This window comes from Falco naumanni, chromosome 8 (genome assembly GCF_017639655.2).
Source record: "Falco naumanni isolate bFalNau1 chromosome 8, bFalNau1.pat, whole genome shotgun sequence".
NCBI lineage: Eukaryota > Metazoa > Chordata > Aves > Falconiformes > Falconidae > Falco > Falco naumanni.
This window is the reverse complement of record NC_054061.1, coordinates 22,408,072-22,431,706: the sequence shown is the minus strand read 5'-3', so window position 1 is coordinate 22,431,706 and position 23,635 is coordinate 22,408,072. Positions and strand designations below refer to the sequence as shown.

General features: G+C 53.5%; 1 protein-coding gene across 1 annotated transcript; it reads left to right on the top strand.

Annotated features, from left to right (window-relative positions):
- Nucleotides 1–717: 717 nt before the first annotated feature.
- GALNT5 (polypeptide N-acetylgalactosaminyltransferase 5) lies at nucleotides 718–17,761 on the top strand. The gene is made up of 10 exons (XM_040605133.1): nucleotides 718–1,915; nucleotides 6,569–6,735; nucleotides 8,960–9,079; nucleotides 9,484–9,619; nucleotides 9,998–10,117; nucleotides 10,613–10,730; nucleotides 10,916–11,239; nucleotides 14,454–14,534; nucleotides 15,331–15,492; nucleotides 17,264–17,761. The coding sequence occupies exons 1-10, from the start codon at nucleotides 747–749 to the stop codon at nucleotides 17,402–17,404; spliced, it is 2,538 nt and encodes an 845-aa protein (XP_040461067.1). The 5' UTR covers nucleotides 718–746; the 3' UTR covers nucleotides 17,405–17,761.
- The last annotated feature ends 5,874 nt before the right edge of the window (nucleotides 17,762–23,635 follow it).

The window sequence follows — 23,635 nt, the reverse complement described above, 5'->3', positions numbered from 1 at the left end:
TTCTTTTGTTTTCGACCTCACAATATAACCGTAGGCAGGGCTTTGACATTCCCATTTTTTTCAAGTATGAATATGAATGGATTCGCCCCCCCCCCCCCCCCCTTTATTTTCCTTTCAATATTCACACGCGCTGCCGTGGGTCGGAGCCCTTGATTTAAAATAAATAAAACTCTCCTGCTCTGTGAATTGGGACACCGTGCGCTGGTTTGGGATTTATTAATGCCAGACTTCAACCGGGCTGCACAGCGCCGACCAGCTCAGGCTTTTTCCCCTTCCACTTCGGTGCCGGCACCCCGAGTTCTGGCACGGCCGCCCCCCGCTGACCCTACAGCCCCCGTCCCGCGCCCACAGGGTGGCCCCCCGCAGGCCCTCACCCAGGGAAGGTGCTCGACGGGGACCCCGGGATGTGGCACGGCGCCTCCCGGGCAGGGCAGCGTGCCCGCGCCGGGCTGGCAGGGACCCCCCGAGCCGTGTTTTCCAGCCCACGGGGGTCCTGTGCCAGCGTGCGGAGCCCCCCGCGCTCCCACCCCGGCCCGGCCCGCGGCCGCGGCAGCTCGGCACCGCCGAGACCCCGCTCGGGCAGCCCCCGCCGCCCCCCGCGGCCCCCCGCGCCGGCCCGGTGTTGGGTTACGCGCCGGCTGCCGGCGCTGGGTGGGGCGAGAGGGGCCCGGCCCGGCCCGGCCCCCCCCGCTCCCCCCGGGCACGGCGTGCGGCGGCCCGGCGGCTCCCTGCGCCCAGCCCCGGGGATGAGCGGGCTGCGACGGCTCTTCCGCGGCAGCGGCCGAGCGCTGGCGTTCGTCTTCGCCGCCTCCGTCGTCTGGCTGCTCCTCGACATGGCCGCGCTCCGCCTCTCCCTCGGCGACGCCGGCGGGCGGCTGCTGAAGGAGGCGGCGGAGCGCGGGCGGCAGCGGGGGCGGCCCTGGCGCGGCCCCGAGGCCCCGGCGGGCAGCAGCCGGCCCGACCCCGCGGGGCTCCGCGGCGCAGCGACGCCAGACGCCCGGGCAGCCCGCCGGGAGCGCCCCCGGCCCCCCTCCGCCCCCGGGGGCAGGGGGCAGCGGGCGGGGCAGGCCGGGGGGCGGCCCGCGGCTCGGCCGGCTGTGGGCTGGGGGGGCGGCGCAGGGGCCCCGGCGGCGGCGGCGGAGTTTGTGACGGGCCCCGCCGGAGCCGAGCAGCGGGAGGCGTCGCCATCGCGGCCTCAGGCCCCGCCGCCCCCCGGCGAGCCCCCTTCCCCAGCCCCGCCGGCCCCCGGGCGCACCGAGCCCACCCGGCGAGCTGGCGTCGGGGTGACGGTGGCGGGGACACCCGGGCGCACCGCCGACGGGAGCCGGCAGCGACCCGCCATCGCGTTGGGCGCAGCCAGCCTGGTGCTGCCAGCGGGGCTGGGACCCCTGCCCGGGCGGGGGGAGGCAGAAGTGGGAGTGAAAGAAACTTCCCCCCAAAATAGCTTCATCCTTATTAGCAAAGAAGGGGCAAAACGCGGCAGCTCAGCAGTCCCACGGCTGGGCTTCGAGTCTGCGGGGAGCATCGCCAAGAGGCAAGAGAAGCACAATGAGCGGCAAGGAGCGCAGGAGAACGGCGACGATGCCCACGCTGTGAACGGCATCACCGGGGCTGCGGCGCCGAGGGGACGGACGCCGGGTGCCGCGCACGGAGCAGCTCCTGGGGCACCTGCCGCTGGCAAGGATGGACAGGAGCGGGCAGGTGGCAGGAGCCTGGGGACACACAGGGTCTTGTCCGTGGATGCGACTCTTGCCCCAAGAGACCCCCGAGCTCCCGGCCAGTTTGGGCATCCCGTTGCAGTCCCTGATGATAAACAAGATGAAGCAAAAAGCAGATGGAAAGAAGGAAACTTTAATGTCTACCTCAGTGATTTGATCCCCGTAGACCGAGCCATAGCGGACACCAGGCCTGCCAGGTAAGTTCTGCTTCCCTTGCACAAATACCTGGGCTGCGCCCCTGGGAACCTGCTCGGTGGGTCCCGGGGAGGGCCGCTGGGCGTGCTGCCGAGGCCCTCGCTTCATGCGTGCTAGCCATGAGATGGATTTTGCCTTTCCAGGTAAGAGCTGCTTGTTACTAAACATAAAACTGGGTAAAGTTTGCAGATTGTCTTAACCCGCCAAGCCCTGCCATCCAAAGAGGCAGGGGCAGATGAGGCAGGTAGTGGGGCTCAAGCCTCTTCGTGCCTTAAAACACTCTCGTCTGCTTTACCTGGTGCATCCCTGAGCGCTGTTTGGTTTCAGTATTCGTGCATTTGGTTCCTGGAGTGCTCTGGCACGCTGTCAGTTTGTCTTGGTAGCAAAGCCCCCCCCTGCCCAGACGTGCGCTCACACCTGCAAGCTGCTGCTGCCCTTCCCTTGGGGCAGAGGCACCCCAACAGCCCCCCCTGCCCGGGGGGCCCACTGTGGTCCTAAAAGCCTCCACAGGAGACAAAACCATGTGCTGAGCACTTACAACTTTGACGTTACCTAACAGGCACACACCAGCCTGCAGCTGAGGCAATCTGGGGGATGCTCCTTTGTGTGGACCAGTGGCATCGCTGCCCTTGCGCTGCAGAGCACTGTGGTACCCACTCTGCAGAGGTGGCTCGGGGGACTGGGGTCCATGGGAGGGATGCAGAGTTTTGATTTGGAAAATGCTCATCCAGTTACAGCTGTCCCCACAAAATGTGTAGGTGATTCTGCAGATCTCAGTATTTGGCTTCAAAAAAGCCCCTCCTTCCCTGTAGCCCCAGAGAAGAGAAGAAGGTAAGGTGTGGGCAGTGCCTTGCTGGCTGGAGGGGTGAGGGTCTGGAGAGGCTTCCTCCCCTGAGCTGCTGTGCCTGGACTCCTGCAGGGAGGGTCCAGGGAAGGCGCCAGTTCAGGTAGGCTTCTTTCTCATTTTTTCCTGCTTTTCCTGCTGCAAATATTTCTCAGCCGCTTGGCAGGTGAGAGAGACCTGCCTCATGCAGAGAGCCTCCTGTGTCCCCCTTCCCAGGCTTGTGGGCCATGGGTACAGTGGGATGGGAGTTGTGGTGTTTGTCCCCCATCCCCCAGGACAATGCACAGACATTCCCATGGAGCTGTCGGCGCTTGCCGGTGAGGTGAGGCCCTACATGGGAAGAAACGGGGCAGGGAAGGAGGAAGACAACTAGGACAGCGTTCTGTTGGGCAGAGGATGCCAGCTGCAGAAGCCACTTGTGCACAGGAAAAGAGCCGTGGCAGCTCAAAGCCAACACTGTGTTTTGGTCTTTGACAGCAAAGCTCTGGAGCTGTGGAGCAGAAACCACCTCCCAGGAGCACCTGTAAGAGCAGCCCACCTGCCTCTGGTGACTCAAGTACCTGCCCAGGAGGAGACAGCATTGCTTGCTGGGTGTCACGGGGAACGCCTTGGCCAAACACACTTTGTGTGCCCTGCTGGCGCTGCCTGGGGATGTGTGCTGCCGGGGCAGCTCTGCCCTCAGCCTGTTGGCACAGCACTATTGGGCAGTAAGGGCCGGCTCATGGCATCAGCTGTTGGCAGCTCTTGGGGATCAAACAGCGTGTTACGTTTTTTGCTGGAGTCTTCCAGCCTCTCCCAGTTTAGACCCCAGTTCCTCTTGTGATCCTTGCTGAGGTACTGGACTAGACCACTGAAATTTGGCCAACAGGAAACTCATCCTGTCACAATCTGCATATCCACGTGCAATGCTTGCTGCTTTCTGAGCTTTGTGTACCGTGCTGGCACTTGCCGAGCACCGCTGCCTCTGCAGAAGTGCGTGCAGTAAACGTCCTGCCAAGGAGGAGTGAGCTGCACGAGCCACGCAGGTGGAGGCCGGGGTGGCCAGGAGGCTTGCAGGGAGTGCTCCCTGCGGAGCCCTGGCTGGGAGCCCTGGGCCCCGTTTCAGCCCAACACTGCAGCAGCGGCAGCGAAGGTCCCTGCGTGCCTCTGCCCTCTCCCCAAGCTACTGCCATAGCTTCTTTTCTTCAGGCTATCGGGGTTTAGACAGGGACCCAGATTTCCTGGCTTGGCCAAAAAACCGTCACTGCATGCTGCAAGGCGCGGTACGGTACGGTACGGTCGGGGTAGGTTAGCACCTGTGCTGGCAGGCGTGGGGAGGGATGGGGCTGGGCACCCTTTGGCTCAGGTTTTCAGCGCCAAGCTGCTGCCAGACTCAGGGGCAGCAGGTCTAAGGGGACCTTCTCCCTGAGCAACCTCAGCAACTTGAGAGCCTACATTTTGCTGACTTTCAGAGTGATGTCAACAGAACATAAAGGCTTTGGGCTGTTTTTGTTTAAATGACTGTTTAGGGTTGGAATTTTGAGAAGATTTGGCTTCTACTTAACATTAGTCATATATATTAAGTATTGTATGCAAATATATATAAATACATATGTATGTGCGTCTATGTGTATAGTTAGGAAAGAAATGAAGCCCAAACTCACACAGGACATGGTGAAATATCTTTAGCTGGGGGTCAGCAATAACAATCCCATTGCTCGCTGCCTAGAAATCCTACTTTTTTAGGCAAGAAGGGAGAAAAAGATTCCTCAGTTTGAGGTTTCCCATCGCCCTCGCGTGGATGCTTTCCAGCTGCCTGGGGTGTACGCGCAGCCCTTGGCCAAGAGCCTTTTTGCTGCTAATGAAGGGGCTAAAGAGAAAAGTGCTCTTAGCAGGTACTGCCTGGCTGCACGCAGCCTTCGTGGCTTGGGGCTTGGCTGTGTTTTCTCAGCTGCTCTCACATCCCTCTCTCCATGCAATGAAAGCTGTTGTGCTCGGCAGCTTCTCCTGCCTTATCCATGGCCCCTGTCCCTCCTCCCACCAGGTTTGCTTGGGTTTGCTGTAGGAGCAACTACAGTTTGTCTCTATTCTCCTAGTTTAGCTGTCCCTTGTTGTCTCCTTCTTGCAAGTGACCTCCCCAGTGGTTCAGTCCCTGCCTTCTCTCTGTTGGCCCCGGGAGTCCTGCCAGCATGCCCAAAGCAGCTCCTGATCCTGCAGAGAGGTCCCATCACCACAGGCCAACACCCTTATGGTTTCCAACCAAACCATATCAAACAGCCCGTCCCATCCTGCCTGAGCCAGCCCTGGCCGCTGCCCAGGCTGCAGAAGGAGAAGGAAAGACATGTCCTAGGGATTGCGACAGAGAGCAATTCTGGGGTTGTTTTTACTTACCCAGAGCACTTCTGATTAGCTGTGAAGCCCTGAAATACCTCTGTGTCTTCTTCAAAACACCACATGGTCTGAGCCTGATGTCAGCATCTGAGCCAGCAGCTGCCAAACCCAAGGGCCCCTTCACTGAGATGGAAGAAGAAGTCAATTTTCCATACGCTCCCATGTAGCTGTCCCTGTTTTCTGTCTGTTGCTGACAGCAGAGTGAACAGTGGTTTTGGGTGATCACTGAGAAATCAATTTTCTGCATCTGCAGGTAGGCTGGTGCCTGTCCTGCCTGCAGGAGGTCTGCTCTGGAAGGACAAGGGAAAAACCTGCTATCAGGCTTCGGCTCACTGACGTGAGAGAGAAAGCAAGTGCCAGAAATTCATGGGTATTCTGGGATAAACCAGGTGTTCTGGGGGAGAGGAGCGCTCTGCCAGGCATTCTTCAGGCCTGGAGATCCACTCGGAGATAAGGGAGCTGAGGGAGCCCCACTCCCCAAAGCACGCAGCAAAGTGGTGCTTGACTTGCAAATGGAGGATGAGAAAAGATGCTCATCGACCTTTTGTTCAAACACTGAAGACACAGGCTTGACCCAGATGTTGCATTTTTGGCTGTTGCAGAACAAAATGACAAACCCATAGAGCCAGGAGAAATTTTTATCACTCCTCAGATCTGCCGATGCATATCACTGGCTGTTGGCAAGGGAAGCAGTGCCGCTCAGAGCCCCTGCACGTGGGCTCAGGGCACAGCTGGCTGGCCAGGGTGTCCCTGGGGAGGCGTGGGTGCTCAGAGTGTGAGATACGGGGTGCTCAGGGAGCAGACCTGCCAGTACCATCGTGTGTGCAGTTTGGACACTTGAGTGTTTTCCCATCCTCCACGATCCCCTGAGTGAGGTGCAGAAGTTGGATGGGGAGAATCTTCCTTGCTGCCTGCATGTTAGACAAGTTGGTGCACTGAGTAACCCTTCATGGACATAAGGACCTCTTCCTCGCATTTTCATCGTAATACCGATTCTTTTCTTCCAATGAGGCTATCTCACGCCACCTGGGATCTGAAGTCCTGTGGGCACTTGGAGCATGCAGGATCCTTTCCCTGCAGGAGTCCCCCAGACCAGTGGTGCAGAGTGGGATCGGCCTCACGCCCAGCACTGTTTGCTCATGGAGAGGAGAGATTCTTCCCTGGGGGCTGGGAGTTAAAAAGAGGTCCCTGCTAGAAAGGGTCCTGTCCTGTGGAGCTGCCCATGAGGGTCCCCAGGACCATGTGGGGAGCTCCCCCCGTTCACCCCCCTGCTCCCTCTCCTGACAAAGTCTCATTACAGGGCTTTGCCTCCGTATTTCATGTTTGGCTTTGCCTCTGTATTTCACATTTGGCATTTCCTCCCTCCCAGTGCATTTTCCCAGAAAACACTAAGCCTGGAGTGTGACCAGCCATCACCTAAGAGCCCTTGTTGCCGTTGCAGGTGCTCTGAGCAGCAGGTTCATGATGACCTCCCGACCACCACCATCATCATGTGCTTTGTGGATGAAGTGTGGTCCACCCTCCTCCGCTCCGTTCACAGCGTCCTTGGCAGATCTCCTCCGCACCTGATTGAAGAAGTCATTTTGGTGGACGACTTCAGCACAAAAGGTAGGTGAAGCTTCTTCTACCTTTATGAAACTAATATAACTTGAGGCTAAAATGCAATTTGTTCTCTGTAATTCAATTCTGAATAGCAGAGAGAAATTGCATTTTCTCCTTTTGATGTGCTGAAGTGCGTCCGCAGCCTGCGCTGTTATCTTTCCAGATGAGGGGGATCAGAGGCCAGATGGGCACTGGGGATGGCTGTGGGGCATCAAGCTGCAGCTCTTGCGTAACACCCTGCCAGACTTTATCATTCACGTCTCTCCCATTCCAATTCACTCACTTAAACAGCTGCTATTCTTACAGCTGTGCATCACTAAGTTCACACTCTTGCACTGCGTGTGCCGGAGGCTGGCTGAGGCACTGTGGTCCAGGAGCACCAGGGAGCTTGGTCCTGCCCAACCCATCCATCTTAGGGGCATCCCAGCTCAGGGGCTTGTGCATTCATAAAGATGCTGTCACCCTTCTCTGTGCAGTTTCCAGATGAGTGCCCCATGTTTTCAGTACTGGTGGCAGGGGATGAACAGCTCGCACTTCCCAGGTTGCTCAGAGAACAGAGTAGTTGCAGTAAAAGTACTGGTGAGCAGGCATCTGCCCGTGTACAGGGGCTTTGCATGCGTACTCAGGCATTTCAGATGATATTGAACCTCTGCTTTATAATGCTTTGGCTCTCTGCTGACTTCAGCCCTTAAAAATTTAGGAATGATGTAATTTTCCAGCTGCTGGTTCTTCAGGGAAAGTACTGTCTCAGATGAACTTCAGAGCTCATGCCACATGTGCAAGGAGCCTACAGTACAACAAAAGAATAGGTGCAAAAAAGAGGAAAAAGACTCAGTTGGATACTTTTAAAAATTATCATTAAAACATATTCATACCACTTCCCCTCAAAAGCATTTTTTCAAGTTTCCTCTTTACTTTCTCCCTATGGTTTCCCTTCATGTCTGCTTGTTAGCCAGCAAATATATGAAACACTGGGTTTGCCACTGAAACCTGGTGAGTGCAGGGGAGTTACAGAGGGCTGTGCTTGGCATTGCTGTTATCCAAGTGGCAGCAGCAATAACTTATAGCAAACCCATCCACAAATATTTAACTTTTGGAACCTTTTAAAGCTTTCAACTGGCTTTTGAAATGCAGACAGTTACATTCTGAAGAAAACTGAAGAGCACCAATGAAGCCCATTGGTGAGGGAGGTCGAGGGTCCTCCCCACAGCCTGAATGATGTGGTGGCTGGCTCCAAATGAAATGCTGGGAGCAGCAGCAGCAGCCGCAGCACCACAGCAGAGGCTCCTGGGCTCCATCTGTGTAGTCCATCTGTGAACTGGACTACCAGGCGCTCAAGTCTCCCAGACCACTTTCTCATACCCTCTCCTTCCTGAGAGTTTACCACCAGCTGCCTCCACAGCCACAGGAAACCACGACAAAAGCAGCCTGAAAAGTAGAGATGTGCAAACCCTTGTGCACTTTAAACCTGGATCGAGTCTTTAAATGTGGTGCTTATTACTGAGAAATTTGTAAAGCACAAAAAAAATTTTTTTTGCAACAGAAGAAAATTTACAACAGATTTTAATTGCAGTTATACTGCAATGAAGAAAAAAAAAAGCTCATTTTGGAGTCTTTGAACAACCGTTTGATATCTGATTTGGATCGTGAACTACCCAAGTGGGGCCACTGGGATTTTGCTGATGGCCTCTCGCCAAAAGCCCTGCACTTGCTGCTCTCCACTTTCCATGTCTTCGGCATGCAGTGAGTCACTGCGCTCACCCAGCACCAGGTTATGGGTCCGCTTTTGCTGCGGCTGCTGGGTTTGTGCCAATGCACAGCAGCCACCCACCATGCAGGGAGCAGGAGATGATACTAACACCTGCAGCCCGTCCTTTGGAGGGACAGATCCAGGGCAGCCAGGCAGCCTGTGGCGAGCCCCCAGGACCAAGCAGCACACCTGTCCCAGAGTACCCAGAGAGACGTCTCCAACAAAGATTTTTAAACTCATCAACTTCAGCGTAAACCTGCTGGCAGTGATGTGGCTGGGAGTTTCACCAGAGAGCAGGCTCAGATCGCAGTGCTGTGCACCAGAAGCCCTACAGCTGTGCCCAGATGTTCATGCCCCAGACCTGAGGACCCTGGTGTGTCTGGAGGTGCTTCCAGGGAAAACTGACCCACTGCTTTTCACCCTGGAACTGAGTGCAAAATGGGTAAGTCATCCTCGCCCTCTCCTTCTCCTTCTCTGCAGAGTACCTCAAGGAGAAGCTGGACAAGTACATGTCACAGTTCCCAAAAGTGAAGATCCTCCATCTCAAGGAGAGGCATGGTCTTATACGGGCCAGGCTGGCAGGAGCGGAGATTGCTAAAGGTAGGACAAAAACTTTACAGCCATGCCTGGACCCTGCCAGAGGTGCTGATAAGCCGTCTCCAGCACCAAGTTTTAGTCCCCTCCCAATGAGTTAAGGGCATCTCTTCAGTATGCGAAACACAGGGGTCTGACAAGGGGATGAGCTGTGGATTGTCCAGCACCTTGGCATGGCCCTGGCAAGCAGCAGTTGGGATCTCCTCCCGGCAGCTGCCCCATTTCACCTGCTGCAATGGCCAAGCAGTGGAAGCATGCTATGGGCTATGGCTGGGACCGTTCTGGGAGCCGTGGAGGGTCGTGGCACCAGCAGCAGCACCCTGAGCCCATGGGGCACTCAGGGAGGCTGGCCAGCATGGAATGGGGATGGGGTACCTGATTGCCTGATGCTGCCCTGGTCTCTGCCGCAGGCACCGTCCTGACATTCCTGGACTCGCACGTGGAGTGCAATGTGGGGTGGCTGGAGCCGCTGCTGGAGAGGGTCCGCCTGAGCCAGGCCAAGGTCGCCTGCCCCGTCATTGAGGTCATCAGTGACAAGGACATGAGGTAAGGCAGCTTGTGCCCCTGGGAAACCCACAGTCCATGCCAGTGGCTTGAGAAAACCCTCTTACTGGGACCACCAACATATAATTACAGACAGACACAGGTGTAGACCTCCTTACTGGCCTTCAGCAGCATGTCACAAGAGATGCATAATGTTGCTGTACACCAGAAGTGAACATTAGCAGTGGACGTGGCCCCTTCATTTATCACACACACCTTTTCCCATTTTCCATGACTTTTAATACATGAAGAAGATTCCTAATGAAATCTGTTAAAATCCTGTTTTAATTATGTACAGATACTCATCTTCATTCATTAAGGGTGACATTTCAATCAGGAATGTGACTCAGAATTAGTCATCCTGATCTTTTCTCCATTTAGTTACATGACCGTGGACAACTTTCAGCGTGGGATTTTTACTTGGCCAATGAATTTTGGATGGAGACAGATTCCACAAGAGGTCATTGAGAAAAATAAAATCAAGGAAACTGATATAATAAGGTAAAAAAAAGCAAATGTGAGACCTTTCTGAACCAACCTGTTCTTTTGTTAATAATTTAGCAACAAAGGCTCCTTCGAGGCCCAGTGTTGTTCCTTTGTAAGGACAAGGGAGGCAGTGGTACACTGTGGGCAATCACATCACCAGATGTAGGCACAGCCCGGCGAGCCGTTCTTACCTCCTGCAGCACTGCTGGTATTTCGCTGGTGCTGCCGTGGCCGGGGGAACGTACTGTTGCGTTTTCCCTTCCATGCCCTGTTACAGCTTTCAGACTGGGTAAAGCCACCCAAATATCATCTATTTTAACGTTGCGTCTGTCAGCCTGCAGCAAAGTGACAAATTGAGTGGTCCTTGCTGTCTCTGTAAGTGCAGGCTCAGGCACCATCCCCAAGCATTTCGTAGCCCACAGCTTCTCCATGAATCCTTAGTCCAAGGAAGGCGAAAGGGACAGGTGCTTCCCCACCAGCTGACAGGCTGTGTGGCTTCTCTGTTCCCAGGTGCCCGGTCATGGCAGGTGGCCTCTTTTCCATTGATAAGAAGTATTTTTTTGAGCTGGGAATGTACGACCCTGGACTGGATGTTTGGGGAGGTGAAAATATGGAGATTTCATTCAAGGTATGTCACTGTCACACGCCTGCATCCCTGCCAGCCTGGCTGAGCCAGGGTCTCCACAGGGACAGCCCCATGCTGCAGACCCCATCTCTCCTGGCAGTTTACGTAGTTTTCTGCTTTTCTGGCTTGCACAAAGCCAGCACCCGACATTTGCCCATGTTTCTATCAAAGCAACCCCTCTTTCTCAGGTCTGGATGTGTGGAGGCGAGATTGAGATTGTTCCGTGCTCCAGAGTCGGGCACATTTTCAGGAACGACAATCCTTATTCCTTCCCAAAAGATCGTGTGAGAACGGTGGAGAGGAACTTGGCCCGTGTTGCAGAGGTCTGGCTGGACGAGTACAAGGAGTTATTCTATGGCCATGCTTACCACTTGATCTTGAAAAACGTGGATGTGGGCGACCTGACTCAACAAATCCAATTGCGAAAGAAGCTTCAGTGCAAAAGTTTCCGGTGGTACCTGGAGAACGTCTACCCGGACCTGGAAGCTCCCCTGGTTAAAGCCAGTGGGCTGGTACGTAGCCAGGTGACTTGCTGTCCTTCATTTAAACATGTTTCCAGTGGCTGGCTAGACACTTGGTAGCATCCCAGTACACTGTCTCTGAGTTGCTTCCTGGGCATTGGGTGACATTTTTGAGTATTTAATGTCACGGTGGTCTGGATTCCCCAGTGTTTTTATAAAGAAATAGGTCACCATTCCAAGAGCTACTTCAGTGTTTAAACACCAGGTGAGCTGCCCATGCAGCAGTTCCAGGGCAGGAGGTCCAGCATCCTTCCTGCTAGCACAGCTTTTTGGCCAAAGCAGGAGAGAAATTACTTTTCTGGGCGGCTTAGCGGTGCCTGGGCAGGGAAGGGCAGGAGCCCCAGGCGCAGACAGGGTTTGTACCGGTGCTCTGCTGCCAGCAGAGCGCAGCAGAAATCCGCTTTTCCTCTGTGCAAGGCAGAGGCTCTGCCTGCCTGCAGACAGGCAAGGCAGCAGCCTGGAAGAGTCCTGGCATGTCACCAGTGCAGGTGAAGCCTGTGCCTTAGGAGGGGTCAGTGGGCAGAGAACACCTGAAAGTCCATTTGGGATGAAGTCCTGCCTCCACAAGCCCCTTGCTGGCCAGGTGGCCGATGAGCATGGCAGGGTCAGGCTCTGTTTCACCATCCATCCCTCCCTCCATCTCCGTGCCAGGAAACTTGTGGTGCTACCTGGCACCTGGTCCTGCTTGTGCCCCTGGGTGTTCAGTGTCGCTTCACCAACATTAAATGGTGAATTAAAACAAGAATAAAATTTGGGTTCTGAATCTGGCCCAGCCCTGAGCCTCAGCACAATATTGGCTGCTGCTTGGAACATTCAGAAATGTCAAACGTTCTCCCTAGAAAAGATACAACATTGATGGCAAACCAGTTACAATTGCAATAACAAAAGTGAAATATCTGCTTTGTCAGAAAGATTGCAGCAATGCCAGGAATGAAAACTAAAGGGTTTGCTGACATCCCCACCCACTTCCATCTCCCAGTGCCATGGCAGGAGTGATACTTGCCCAGGGGAGGTGGCCAGGAGCTGGTGACCACAGGGCTGGCGCAGCTGAGGGACTGAGAACAAGAACTGTCTGTCCCCTCAGTCCCTGCCAAGGAGCACAGCCTCCAGCCACTGCACTGGCCCTTCTGGGAGCCAGGAAAAAGTACAGCAACCATTTGGCTGCATTTCAGGCTTTTCTGTGGGCCAGGGGCATAAGATGAAGGTTCCTTATCACAGGGATCCCTGGGGATCAAGTCAGGCTCTCTGCCAGCTGCAGTCAGTGAGCAGCTTTTATGATGGAGCCGTGAAGGTGTGGGGGGGCAGCTCTGCAGAGGGCGCAGGGAGGGATGCCATGCTTCCTTTGAGTGACCTGTCGGCACTCCTGCAAGAGCTGTGGGAAACTGCTGGTTTCAGGCACTTCAGCAGATGATGAGCAGTGGATCCATTTGGATGTATCTGTCTGTCTTGGTGGGACTGCAGTGGCCGGTTGCTGCCTCTGAGTGACTGGAAGCACACAAACCATGGGCTGTCTGCTGGGGCTTCGAAACTTGTGTGGCTGAGAGCCTGTATCCGTGCATTGCCTTCTAGAAAGCACCATTTGGATTAGACTGAAGGCTTCAGTGAAACATCTCCTTAAGTGACATTTTTTTTAAAATAATAAGCAGTAACAGTCTTGAGAACATTAAAAAAAATGGGAAATCCTTGAGAAATACTTACTTTTTCAGCTCCTTTGTTCCAATCAGAGCAATAAATCTTCATGTCAAATTCAGTACAAAGCAGTTAGACCATACAGAGAGACTTCTGTTTCACCTTAACCAAAACCTCAGCTTTTCAAAGGTGTTCGTGAAAATTTCCAGGATGTTGCTTTACTTTGTCCGGAATCAGGCCACCTGAATTGCTCTTTTATCTTCATTCTCAAAACTTAGTAGGGCGGAAAATCTGTTTTTCAGCTAGCTCTGCAAATTCCAGCTGTGCTGAACACTGTCCAGAGTTTCTTGAGAACTGTTTTCTGAATAGCCTAGTTATTGACTGGGATTAATTCATAAATTCGACAGAAATTTTGAAAGAGAAGAAACGACATTTGCAAGGCATGGGAGGTGTGAGCAGCCCCAACTGCAGCACTGCCAGGGCTGACTGAGGAGCCGATGCCAGTACCGACCAAGCCGTCCATGGCCGTGAGTCCCTGCAGTGTGGTGGGCTTCAGCCCAGGGACCGGAGGGGGCTGGCAGGGCTCAATCTCAGTGTTTCCAGTTTTCCCATATAATCTCCCGTACTCGTGAGCGACCTCTGAACATGTCGTACAAACGGCATTAAGAAAATGCCTCTTGCAGAGCACACGATGTGTGGATGCTTGTGCTGGCCCGGCAGCGGGGTGCCGGCAGGGAGAAAGAGCAAGGAGAAGCCGAGTGAAGGAGCAGAGCCTGATGCTCCCTCGCAGCGAGCTGGGGGCCGAATACGCACACTCAGAGAGACATCTGGTCTGCGCTACCCAAGGTGCAGTGCTCACTCCTCTTTCTCCTCACCAGTGCAAGGTAATGGCAGTTCAGTTAAAAACAGCTTAACGGTGATGTGCCTGCCAGGGCTCCCCGCTTTGGGGGACCACCTCTACGTTTCCCTGTTGAGGATGGGTACCAAGACATCTAACCTAGATGGAAAACAGGAAAAGCTACCTCGGGGTGAGGCACTGAGCGCATCGTGTATGGTGACGGAGTTGTTCCCTCGGGCTGGCTGCGGGGTCCGTGATGGGCGGTCGGAGCGCCGTGCCCTGTGCCCCAGCTGGGAGGGGACTGGGCAGATCCAGGATGGGACCACCAGGCGCTTGCGTCAGCTGCTCTCGAGGGCAGCTCGCCTCCTTCACGGTGTGGCAATGGGAAGGGATTCTGCAAGTTGTTATTGTTGGGAGCTGTTTGGTTTGGGGATTTGCAGAACAGGAGCATGAGCTATGTCCAAAAAAAACCCAAAAAAAGAATGTATGTCATCGAAGTTTGAACATGTCTGGAAAGGTCCAGTTTCAAGCTTCTCTCGGTAGAAAAACAGGCGTCATGGACCAGATGTGTATTTATATACCACTCCAAGGACTATGACACATCATCTCTGCTTTGTGTGGTTAAGTGGACAGCATTAATCAGTGTCCTGTGAATCCAGCAGGTTAACTACAGTGTAACAGCCTCTCCTCTTCCTTGGGAATTTATGTCTGTGTTTGCATTTTGTTGCTGTTTTCCAGCTTGTTAACATAGCCATGGCAAGATGCATTACTGTGGAAAACACCACCCTGACTTTTGAGGCATGTGATGTTAGCAACAAGGTAAGGATACCCTGCATATGAAATGTGTGATACTATTTTTAGTGCATGGCGTAGAGCTGCTGTATCTCCCATAGTGACCTGCCCCCTCCCCAAGATCTAATGCAGTCCTTCCCACCAGGGGACACGGCCAGACGATGCCTGGGAGTAGCGAGTGGCAGGAATTGCCCATTTGCAAAGCCTGTAGCCAGGCAACAACTCCAAGAACCAGCAAATTCAGCTGGAATTTTCAAGTTTGATAAAGCTACAAGCCTGCACGTGAAAATGGGAAGAAACATTTAAATACAAGCCTGTGTTTTGTGTGCAAAACATCCAGCCACACTCTGTTGCAAGATGGGAAGCAGCTGTTGCAGACAACCTTTCCCTTCCTTTATAGGCAGTGTTTCTTAGGCAGTTCCCTGCTAGCCACTCACTGTAGTGGCACAGGTCAGCATGTGGGTCGGGGTCTGTCACATACGGGGGTTCATCCATTCGCCCCCCGGTGCTGGGGTGCAGCCAGGGGAGGCAGCAGGGCAGAGGAGCACGCAGCAATCGGGTTTGGTTCTGGGCTGCTGCAGTGGGAGCCACTTCCAGAGCCTGCGCTTGTGCTGTCCTGCGTTTTTTAGCTCTGTAAATCCATAGGAAAGATCTTCCCATGGATCACAGCTTTCCTTATTCCCCAGTCCTGGCTGAGGGCAGGAGGAAGGTGAGGAGAGCCTCTGATGGGGAGCGTCTGCCAGCTGCTTGCTATCCCTGAGCAGCCAGCCCTGCTGACAGAAAGCCAGCGGGGTCACAGCTTCCCCCCTGTCTCTCCCCACAGAACCAAAAGTTCAACTACACCTGGCTGAGGCTGATCCAGCACGGAGAGCTCTGCATCGCCCCAGCCGGCGCTGCGGGGTCGCTGGGCCTGCGCCACTGCGAGGGCAGGAGCCGCAGCCTGACGTGGCTGCACAGGTCACTGGCCGCCTTCCAGCCAGAGCTGGTAAGTGAGGCGGTGGCGAGGGCAGCCCCCACCGCAGCCCGTCATTCCTGGTTTGGGTTAGCGTGCCAGCCTGCAAACTGATGGGCAGCTGCAGCCTGTTGCAAGGCACAGGGCGTACCCCAGCCCTCTGGTCCCCCACTTTCATCTGAAGTTAAGTACTGGTCGCCCAGCACCACTGCCTTTCCTCATGGGGACAGCGGCGCATGCCCTGCCATCAGGTTGCACCAGTCCAAGTGACGTGCATCCCAATGCCTGACACCGCATGCCCATGGGCTGGGGAGATGCTGGTCACGCTGAGGCATTTGCTGCAGCAGGGCTCTGCCCCTGCCCACACAGCACTAACGAAACAACTCCATTTTTACATAGAAACCATCAATAGCACTCACATGGAGATGACTTGTTATTGATTAGCACGCAGCTCCCTGTTTTTCTAAAAGAAAGAATTTATGAAAAGGAAAATAATGGATACTTACATTTGTTCCCTGCACTGCAAAAAGCAAGAGAGTCACGACTGTATCTCTGTCAGCCTGGTGTAAGTAGTCCAAAATGCTATGAAATGCATAGTTCATATTTAAGAAAGAAAAACTGTTGCTAAGTTATACACTTATCACAGTGACAAGTTCCCATTCCTGTTTAGTCTGAAAAAAAAAAACTTTCAATGCCATAACGCTGCAGCACCAAGGCTCACCTTGGGTATTTTGTGAAAAACACATTAAAATTGTCATTCATTTCAGAGTACAGGCAGCATTATCAGTGCACAGGCAGTGTTTGTCTCCTGTTCCAGCCTGAGCTCGCCTCAAGCCATGAGTGAGATGTATTTGGTGGTCTCCCCCATAACAGGGGGCTGGACATGGGCAGGTGCTCCCAGCCATGGCAGGGGATGGGTCTGCCTGCCCGACAGCACGGGCACAGGCACTGACACGCTCCCTGGGGCAGCCGTCTCAGTCGATATGGTCACATCAACCTTACTGGTGCCAGCAATAAAGTCTGAAGAGCAGCTCAGTGGCTGAATTCTGACTGAAGGAATTGCGATGCTTTACCTTCTGTTGTCACAGTCATTGTGTATTAATGATGCGAAGTGCTTTTACTGTATACACAAAGATCCAGCTTTTTCCCAGATAACACTCTACAGGTCATTTCAGGAGTATTTCATTAGGTATTGCCATGCTAGGCGGTGACAGGGAAATGTCCTTTACCTTTGGCAGCACTTGCAGCATCACCTTGCTGGCTATGTGTGTTATGTAGACAAAGCCAAGCAGATGTGGAAAAGAGAAGGACGGTGATCACTCAGACTCTTCGTTCTTTCATAATCCAATTTATTGCCCCGGCATTTGAACTTCAGCGCTGAGTTACCTAACATCCTTTTCAGCGCAGTAAATGTGCCTTGAGTTCATCAGCCAAGAAACTCCAAAATCTGTAAATCATTCTCCTGCTGTATGTTCCCCTAGATATGGCAATTACCATCTGGGGTGATCTCCTTTGCATGGTAATTACCACTCAGACAGTGAGAGAACTAATCTTTCCATTTCCAGTGAACGAAAACCCATGAGGCGCAGAAGGTACAGTATGATCCTGGCTCAGCAACAGGTGCGGGCTTTGGAGCCCACCCAAAATTCCCTTTTAAGTCAGCAAAGGGATCTTGCATGTTAGGGAAATGCAAAAAAAAGGGCACACCATAAAGAATCAAGTTTTCATGGTGGAAAAACAGAGCTGCTGCTGTATGAGGCCTAAAGCCTAAGCCTTCCTAAAGCCCTCTCTCTCTCCCCTGCAGACGGACCACATCATCTCAGAGCACCTCCAGCAGCCAGCTTGCTTGGAAGTGGATCCCTCTCACAAAGCCCTGAGGGTAAATGCCTGTGACTCTGCAAATCCTTATCAAAAGTGGCAGTTTGGCAATTACTATGCAGACTGAAGGGAACACAGTTGAACCAGAAACACCGTGTTTTCATCTTGTGAATTCAGCAAGGACATCTGTGCGACTTGTGACAGCAATTACAAAACTGGAAGTTCATTTCCAAATGATAATTGAAATCCTTAAGTTAAACCAGTACATTGACAGAGCAGAATACCAAGAGCAGCACATCTGGTCTGACGATGTCTGAAACAGATAGGCGTGTTTTTCCTTCACTGTTGGAGACTTTGGCAAAAACTCAAATAATTTTCTGTATTATTAAATGGAAATATTTTCTCAAGTCTCCCATCATACTGTAAGCAAACCTTCATCAGTTCTTCCTGGACAACAGCATAAGCTACAGGAATATTTCCAGGGCTCTGTAGTCCGCAAACAGCAAATAGGGCTGCTTATTCTTCCACAGAAAATGGAAGTTTATTGACCAACGCATTAAACAAATCCATCTGGCATGCCCGTGCTGGGTCTGGCTGCAGGATCCTGCCCTGTGGGACCCGTTGCCTCTGACAGATGAGTATCAGGGTTCCGTTAGAAATCGATTGCATATCGAAAAAGCCTTCTTTTAATAATGGGAGGCAAATGTGGGTCGATAAGCCACCCAGCAGATGAGGTACCCCAGGGACTGCAGAAGAAGCAACCTCGCTTGCGCCCTGTGGACAGCAAGGACGTGTGCCTTGCTTTGCTTGGAGGTGAGGAGCTGCTGGGGAGGTGAACCAGGGGTGCATCCTGCTCCTTGCCAGTGGCACGCACCAGAGGCCAGCTGAGGAGCACCTCGTCCCAGGGTGGCCAGGCTGTCCCCACCCTGGGACATGTCCCCGAGTCCCCATGGCTTTTTAGGGTTTTCCCCCAGGACCCCTACCACTTTCCTCGGCCCTCGGCTGGTTGGGGCATTGGCTTGCACTGGTGCCTGTGCTGGAGTCTGATGATGCTTGGTGCAGCCCCAAGCAGGGCGGCTCACACTGCTCCTGCCAGAGCCATCCCAAGGGAAGCTTTGCTGGCTGGCAGTGCAAGCCAGGCAGCTCTCCCCATCACAGCATCCCCCACCATGGGCAGAGGGAGGGCAGAGACCTTCAACAGGACATCTCACAACCCAAAACATCTACCCACCAGTACTTGGGATGGATGAAAATGCCTGCTGAACTCAGTGAGGGCTTTTCCTCACACAGGGCTGCAGAACACAAGTGTGTGTGCATGTACACGTGTGTGTACATGCATCTCACAGGGACGGTTGCAGAGGTGATGCAGCGTGACGAGACCTTGCCTGGCACCAGCCACTGCCCAGCGCAGGCTGCGTGGGATGGCCAGGCTCTGCGCACAGGAGTCCTTCTGGGCGTACTGTCACAGGCAAATATTTTTCTTACTGTGAAACTTTTTATCTCCGAAAGCAGTCACCAGTTTCTGAAGGGACAGATTTGATAGGAGAATTAAATTGAGCTGTGACAGGACAGTGAGATGCAGGATGCATAACACGAATGCATCCCAGGCGGGATTTCTTCCCCCATTCCTGCAAGGAAGTTCCCACTGTGGGAGGCTGCTGCCCATACCACTGGGGTGTCACTGGGAAAGGGAGGGATTCTCCTTCTGCCCTGCTGCCCTGTGCTTGGTTGAGGGACTTCTGCAGCACAAGCTGCTGGGGCTACACAGGGCTGAGCATCGCCCTCGGGTCTCACACTGCTGTTGACCACATCGGAGCCTCCACCCCACATTCACAGAATCCCTCCTACCTCTCTTTTGGTTTTTCAGAAAGCCCTGGCATAACATTACCTCTTATGTGGTGGATCGACGCTGACAGAGTCTGACAGGCTGAGTCTGCCAAAATATTGACTGGCCCAACAGATTTTCCCAATTGGCTCCTATTCCAACTGTCTTCCCAATTTTCTTTCCCTCCTTAGCACAGCTAGCCTGCAGTCACCATCAGAAAAATGACACAGATGTTGTTTGCGCAGTCATCTTTTATCAAGAGCATGACTTACATCAAATTCTGCTTGCTGACATTCAATCACTTGTCACTGAGTAGGCACCAAATGGTCATATGTCATGGTCACATCCCATTGCCAGGCTTGTCACTTGCTCTCTGATGCCCCATTTGTGTAAATGCTCACTTCCATGTTGGTATCTTGTGCTTAAAGACTGGAGTGTGCCTTCAGGGCTGCTGGCAGTGAGCTGTGGCCTGCTGTTACACAATATTGAAGAGCATTCAGATTGTACCAGTTAGTCTGGTCTTCCAGAAATGAGAGCATTTTTCCAGCACACTCGGCAGACGTGGCAGTAGGCATGTCACTCGTCCCTGGCGAGCTGCCTGCTCCTTTTGCCATCCCCACTGACAGCACCGGGGTGTGCATCGCACCTCGGGGCATGGGAGCTGGGCAGGCCGTGTGAGCGGTAAGGAAGGGGAGGGAGGCACCACGGGTGGGGAGGACCGCTGCTCCCAGCCACCGTTGTCCCAGGAATCAGCAACGGGAAGCACGCACATTCAGGCAAACGGGAATTCAGCTTCTCCGAATGAGAACCAATGCCTCCCAAGCTGTGGCAGGGAGGGACACGGCACATCGGGCTGTACTTTGTTGTTACGTACCCTGAATTGAAGTGGCCATGGTTAGAAGCCCCATTTGGATTGTTTTTTTAAAAAGTTTTACAAAAGGAAAAAAAATACAACAGATGAAGCTTCTTCCTCTGAGCCCCATGTGTTAACTGTTTCTGACCAATGTGGACTCTTTCTAGGGGCTCTCCTGCCGGAATTACTGCCAGGCTGAACCGCAAAACATCACCCCAGGAAGAACCTTTAAACCACCAATTTCCCGTGATTTATGGCTGTGCTTTGGATTCTCATCTAGTGTGCTATTAGTGCAGGAAACAGCAATAGCCAGAGCTGGCTGCCGTGTCCTGCAGCTGCTGCAGATGTTGTGGCAACTGGTGAGTTTCTGCTGAAGTGGTTTAATTCACGTTCAAGTTTGGCATACAGTGCTGCTAGAAACAGCTCCCACGGGTGAGCCAGCACCATGTGGCAGTGTCTGGAGAGGGTGGCAAAGCATCACCCTCCAAAAGGGTCCATCTCGTACCTGCCATCAGCCCTCATCCGGCACTGTGGAAACAGGAATTATTTTCAGGCTAAGGCTGGGTCTGTAGCTACCACGTCCTAATCGGCATCCTCACCTGCTTTTCTGCCTGAAAACGCCTCTGCTCCAAGGGGCAAATTTTCCGGTCTTCAGCTCTCCCCAGATGCCGAGCAGACAGCTCTCTGCCCAGCTTCTCCATGCACCTCATCCGACCCATGGACCGCGGTTTTGGCCAGATGCAGACCCTGCCACGCCTGACCATGGCTCCCCAGCACCTGGAGCAGGGCAGAGGTGCTGCCTGCGAGCTGCTGCACCGCAGACGATACGCATGCCATGGAGAGCGCAAGCCGCCGTTTCGGCCTGCTTACTTGCCTGTACACCCCTTGATTTCCATATCGCACCCATCCATCCTGAGGGTTCGGCAAGAAGTGGTGTGGTTGTAGGAAAGGCCCTTAGAGCATCCCAAGACTATTTTACCGGCTACAAGGAAAGCAAGACAGGGGGTTGCAGTTGTCAGATGATCAAACACTGCTTTCCAAGGAAGGTAAAAAACTAGTCCAGGTTTCTTGAAAATCTCAGCAGGACTCCACACCTAGCTGGAACCAGAGCCTGCAGTCAGTGCACCAAGCATCTCATCCTTGCATTGCCCAAAATGTCTGGAAACTGTATTTTAACTATCACCCAGGGTATAAGCTGAATGTTAAAAACTGTTAGAGATAGACATATGATAAAAGGGGGGAACCCCCCTGTCTTTTGCTAAAGCAAGCCCACGCAACTGTGTGAGAGCAGGAGGGCATCTGCCTGGCCAGCAAAAGGGTTCAGCCTCGTGCCTGGGTGCTGTGGCTCAGCCCGATGATTCCCCGCAGGAGGTGGGAATTGTGATGGTGAATGGCCAGGCCATGAAATGCTGCTGCCCCTCCCGCTACAGCTCTCCTCACCCCAGGATAGCATGGAGAAGTAATTGAACTCTGGCTTTCCAGCTCATTGGGTGCCTGCGCTGCTCTGGCGCTGCCCCTTGCTCAGCCCCAGTGCTGATCCATCCCTCCACCCTCTCCAAAGACCCCCATACTACAGCAGCCTGTGACTTGCTGCAGTACCGGCAGCTTTTCCTGGCATCTCACACTGTTAAAATCCAGCTGCATCATCACTGTGAACCAGGTTGTGAACCGGGTGTTCGCATCCCACCTGCTCAGCCCCAGCGGCTTTTCCAGAGCCTGGCACAAGCACCCACATGTCCTGCCAACCCTGATGGGCACATACCGCCCATCAGCCCCAGCCTTACCGCAATACAATGCCTTAAAAACTTCTCAGCAACACACAATTTTGCTCACTTTAGCTCTGATTTTTGTTTCACTTTGGGCTTTTGTTGGTTTTGTCCCTATTGCATTTTTAAATTGTGGTAAAGCAAATTTGTTATTGACATTCTGAAGTGCAAATGGGGCCAAGCAGCGTGGTGGGGAGATGGTGGTCTCAATAACCTTAACAGTGTACAAATACTTGAAGCTGAGACTGGCCAGCTCGGAGCAGCGCTTTGCCACACACAACCTCAGCAAGTCACCGAAAGCCCAGGCAATGGTCACATCTTTAGGAGAAACATGTTGGTCTCAGAGGAAGCACTGCGAGAGGAGTGATGGGGGCAGCTGTCAGCAGGCAAACAAACCAGCAGTATAAGTTCATACAAGCAAACCTCTGAACTTCCACAAACCAAAGAGCAAATAAACAAGTCTGAGTAGCACAATGAGGGCTGTGTCTGGTTTGTACAATACAGAATTGCCATTTATTATTTTCACGTTGCCAATAAATAATTGCCTTTATGTAGAACAAGAAAAGTCAAAATTAAACTCAGTGCTGCTGGAGATGTAAAACTAATCCTTAAAAAAGTGCTTGTGACTGAAGGATACCACTGCAACTGAAGTGGGAGTGTAATTTGGTTTTGCCCCCTCTCTCCTGGTCAGCTGCCCACAACTTTCCCAGATGCTTTCCGGGATGACACTTGCAAAACTTAGTCCAAGCTCAAGGCAAATCTGTCCATAAAACAAATAATAAAAGGCCACATCAACAACATTGCAGGTACACAAAGGTTTTTAAAATCAGAGAAAAATTGTGTTCAGATGACACAAAAAGAAATTATGCAAAAAACTTGCCCAGCTTTGACAAAAAAAATGAAAATTGCAACTAAACTTGGTGTGAAAGTTGAGAAGACAGATAAGAGTCTAAACCGGTGGCACTTGGAGGATCCATGTTTCTGGTAGCGGCCAGTTTTGCCAGGTGAACGTGGAACCCTGCATGGATGTGTGGCATGCACCATGTGTGAGCCGCTGCCCTCCTGGCTGGCCCAGCCCAGCGCCCAGCTGTGCTGCGGGTGATGGCACCAGGCACCGGCACCACCTCCCTGGGTCACCCCTGCCGCAGCCCGGTGGGGTCAGGCACCGCGGCCGGCCACCACTGCCGGCACTGCCTGCGGCCACATGGGACGGCTGCCCCGGGCTGGGCGGGGGTCCCAGTGCCAGGCCCGGGGGGCTGCCACAGCGAGGAGGGAAGGCTGTGGGGAAGAGGAGCTGCTCTGGAGCAGCTGTTCGGGCTGGCTGTGCCTGTGGCTTCACACTACCGCTCAGAGCAGGGGCTGGCAGGCAGCGCTGGTGACCCGGCAGTGCCCACGCTGGCAGCGCCATGTCTGAAGGCACCCACGCTGGCCCCCGGCAGGGCCTGCAGCAGTACCAGTCCTACCTGGTGCTGGCTACAGCACTGCATGAGGAATCCAGCTACCCGTGGGAGCGCGAGGCATGAACGGGGGCCTTGATGCCTTCTCATCTGTTTTAACTCCTGCACATCAGCATCTACCCATGCATGCAAATGTCCCTCCACCCCCACCAGCACAAGGTGGAAATGGATGGTCACTAGCAGGAGGCAGCTGTCAGTGCGCCAGGAGATGCCGGCACGGACAGACAGCAAAACAGAGCGTGCTGTGGTTGCAAACAGTCGTCTCTTTTATTATTCACACTGCTCTTGCCAGTGTCACTGAGCTGCTGTGCTGCCAACTCATTACCAGCACAGCTGATGGCATGGATCACGTGTGTCAGCAGCTAGAGGAGCCCCAGCCAGTTGAAGACATCCTATTGTTTGAGTATGGTTACAAAAGTTGGATAAAAAATGAGAGGATAAACCTTAAATCAAATGG

Bases quoted from the DNA above. Each gene is read 5' to 3' on its own strand.
- GALNT5 (XM_040605133.1), top strand. From the start codon at position 747: ATGAGCGGGCTGCGACGGCTCTTCCGCGGCAGCGGCCGAGCGCTGGCG. The intron at 9,080-9,483 runs GTAGGACAAAAA...TCTCTGCCGCAG, and splicing joins AGGAGCGGAGATTGCTAAAG to GCACCGTCCTGACATTCCTG. The intron at 10,118-10,612 runs GTAAAAAAAAGC...CTCTGTTCCCAG, and splicing joins AAGGAAACTGATATAATAAG to GTGCCCGGTCATGGCAGGTG.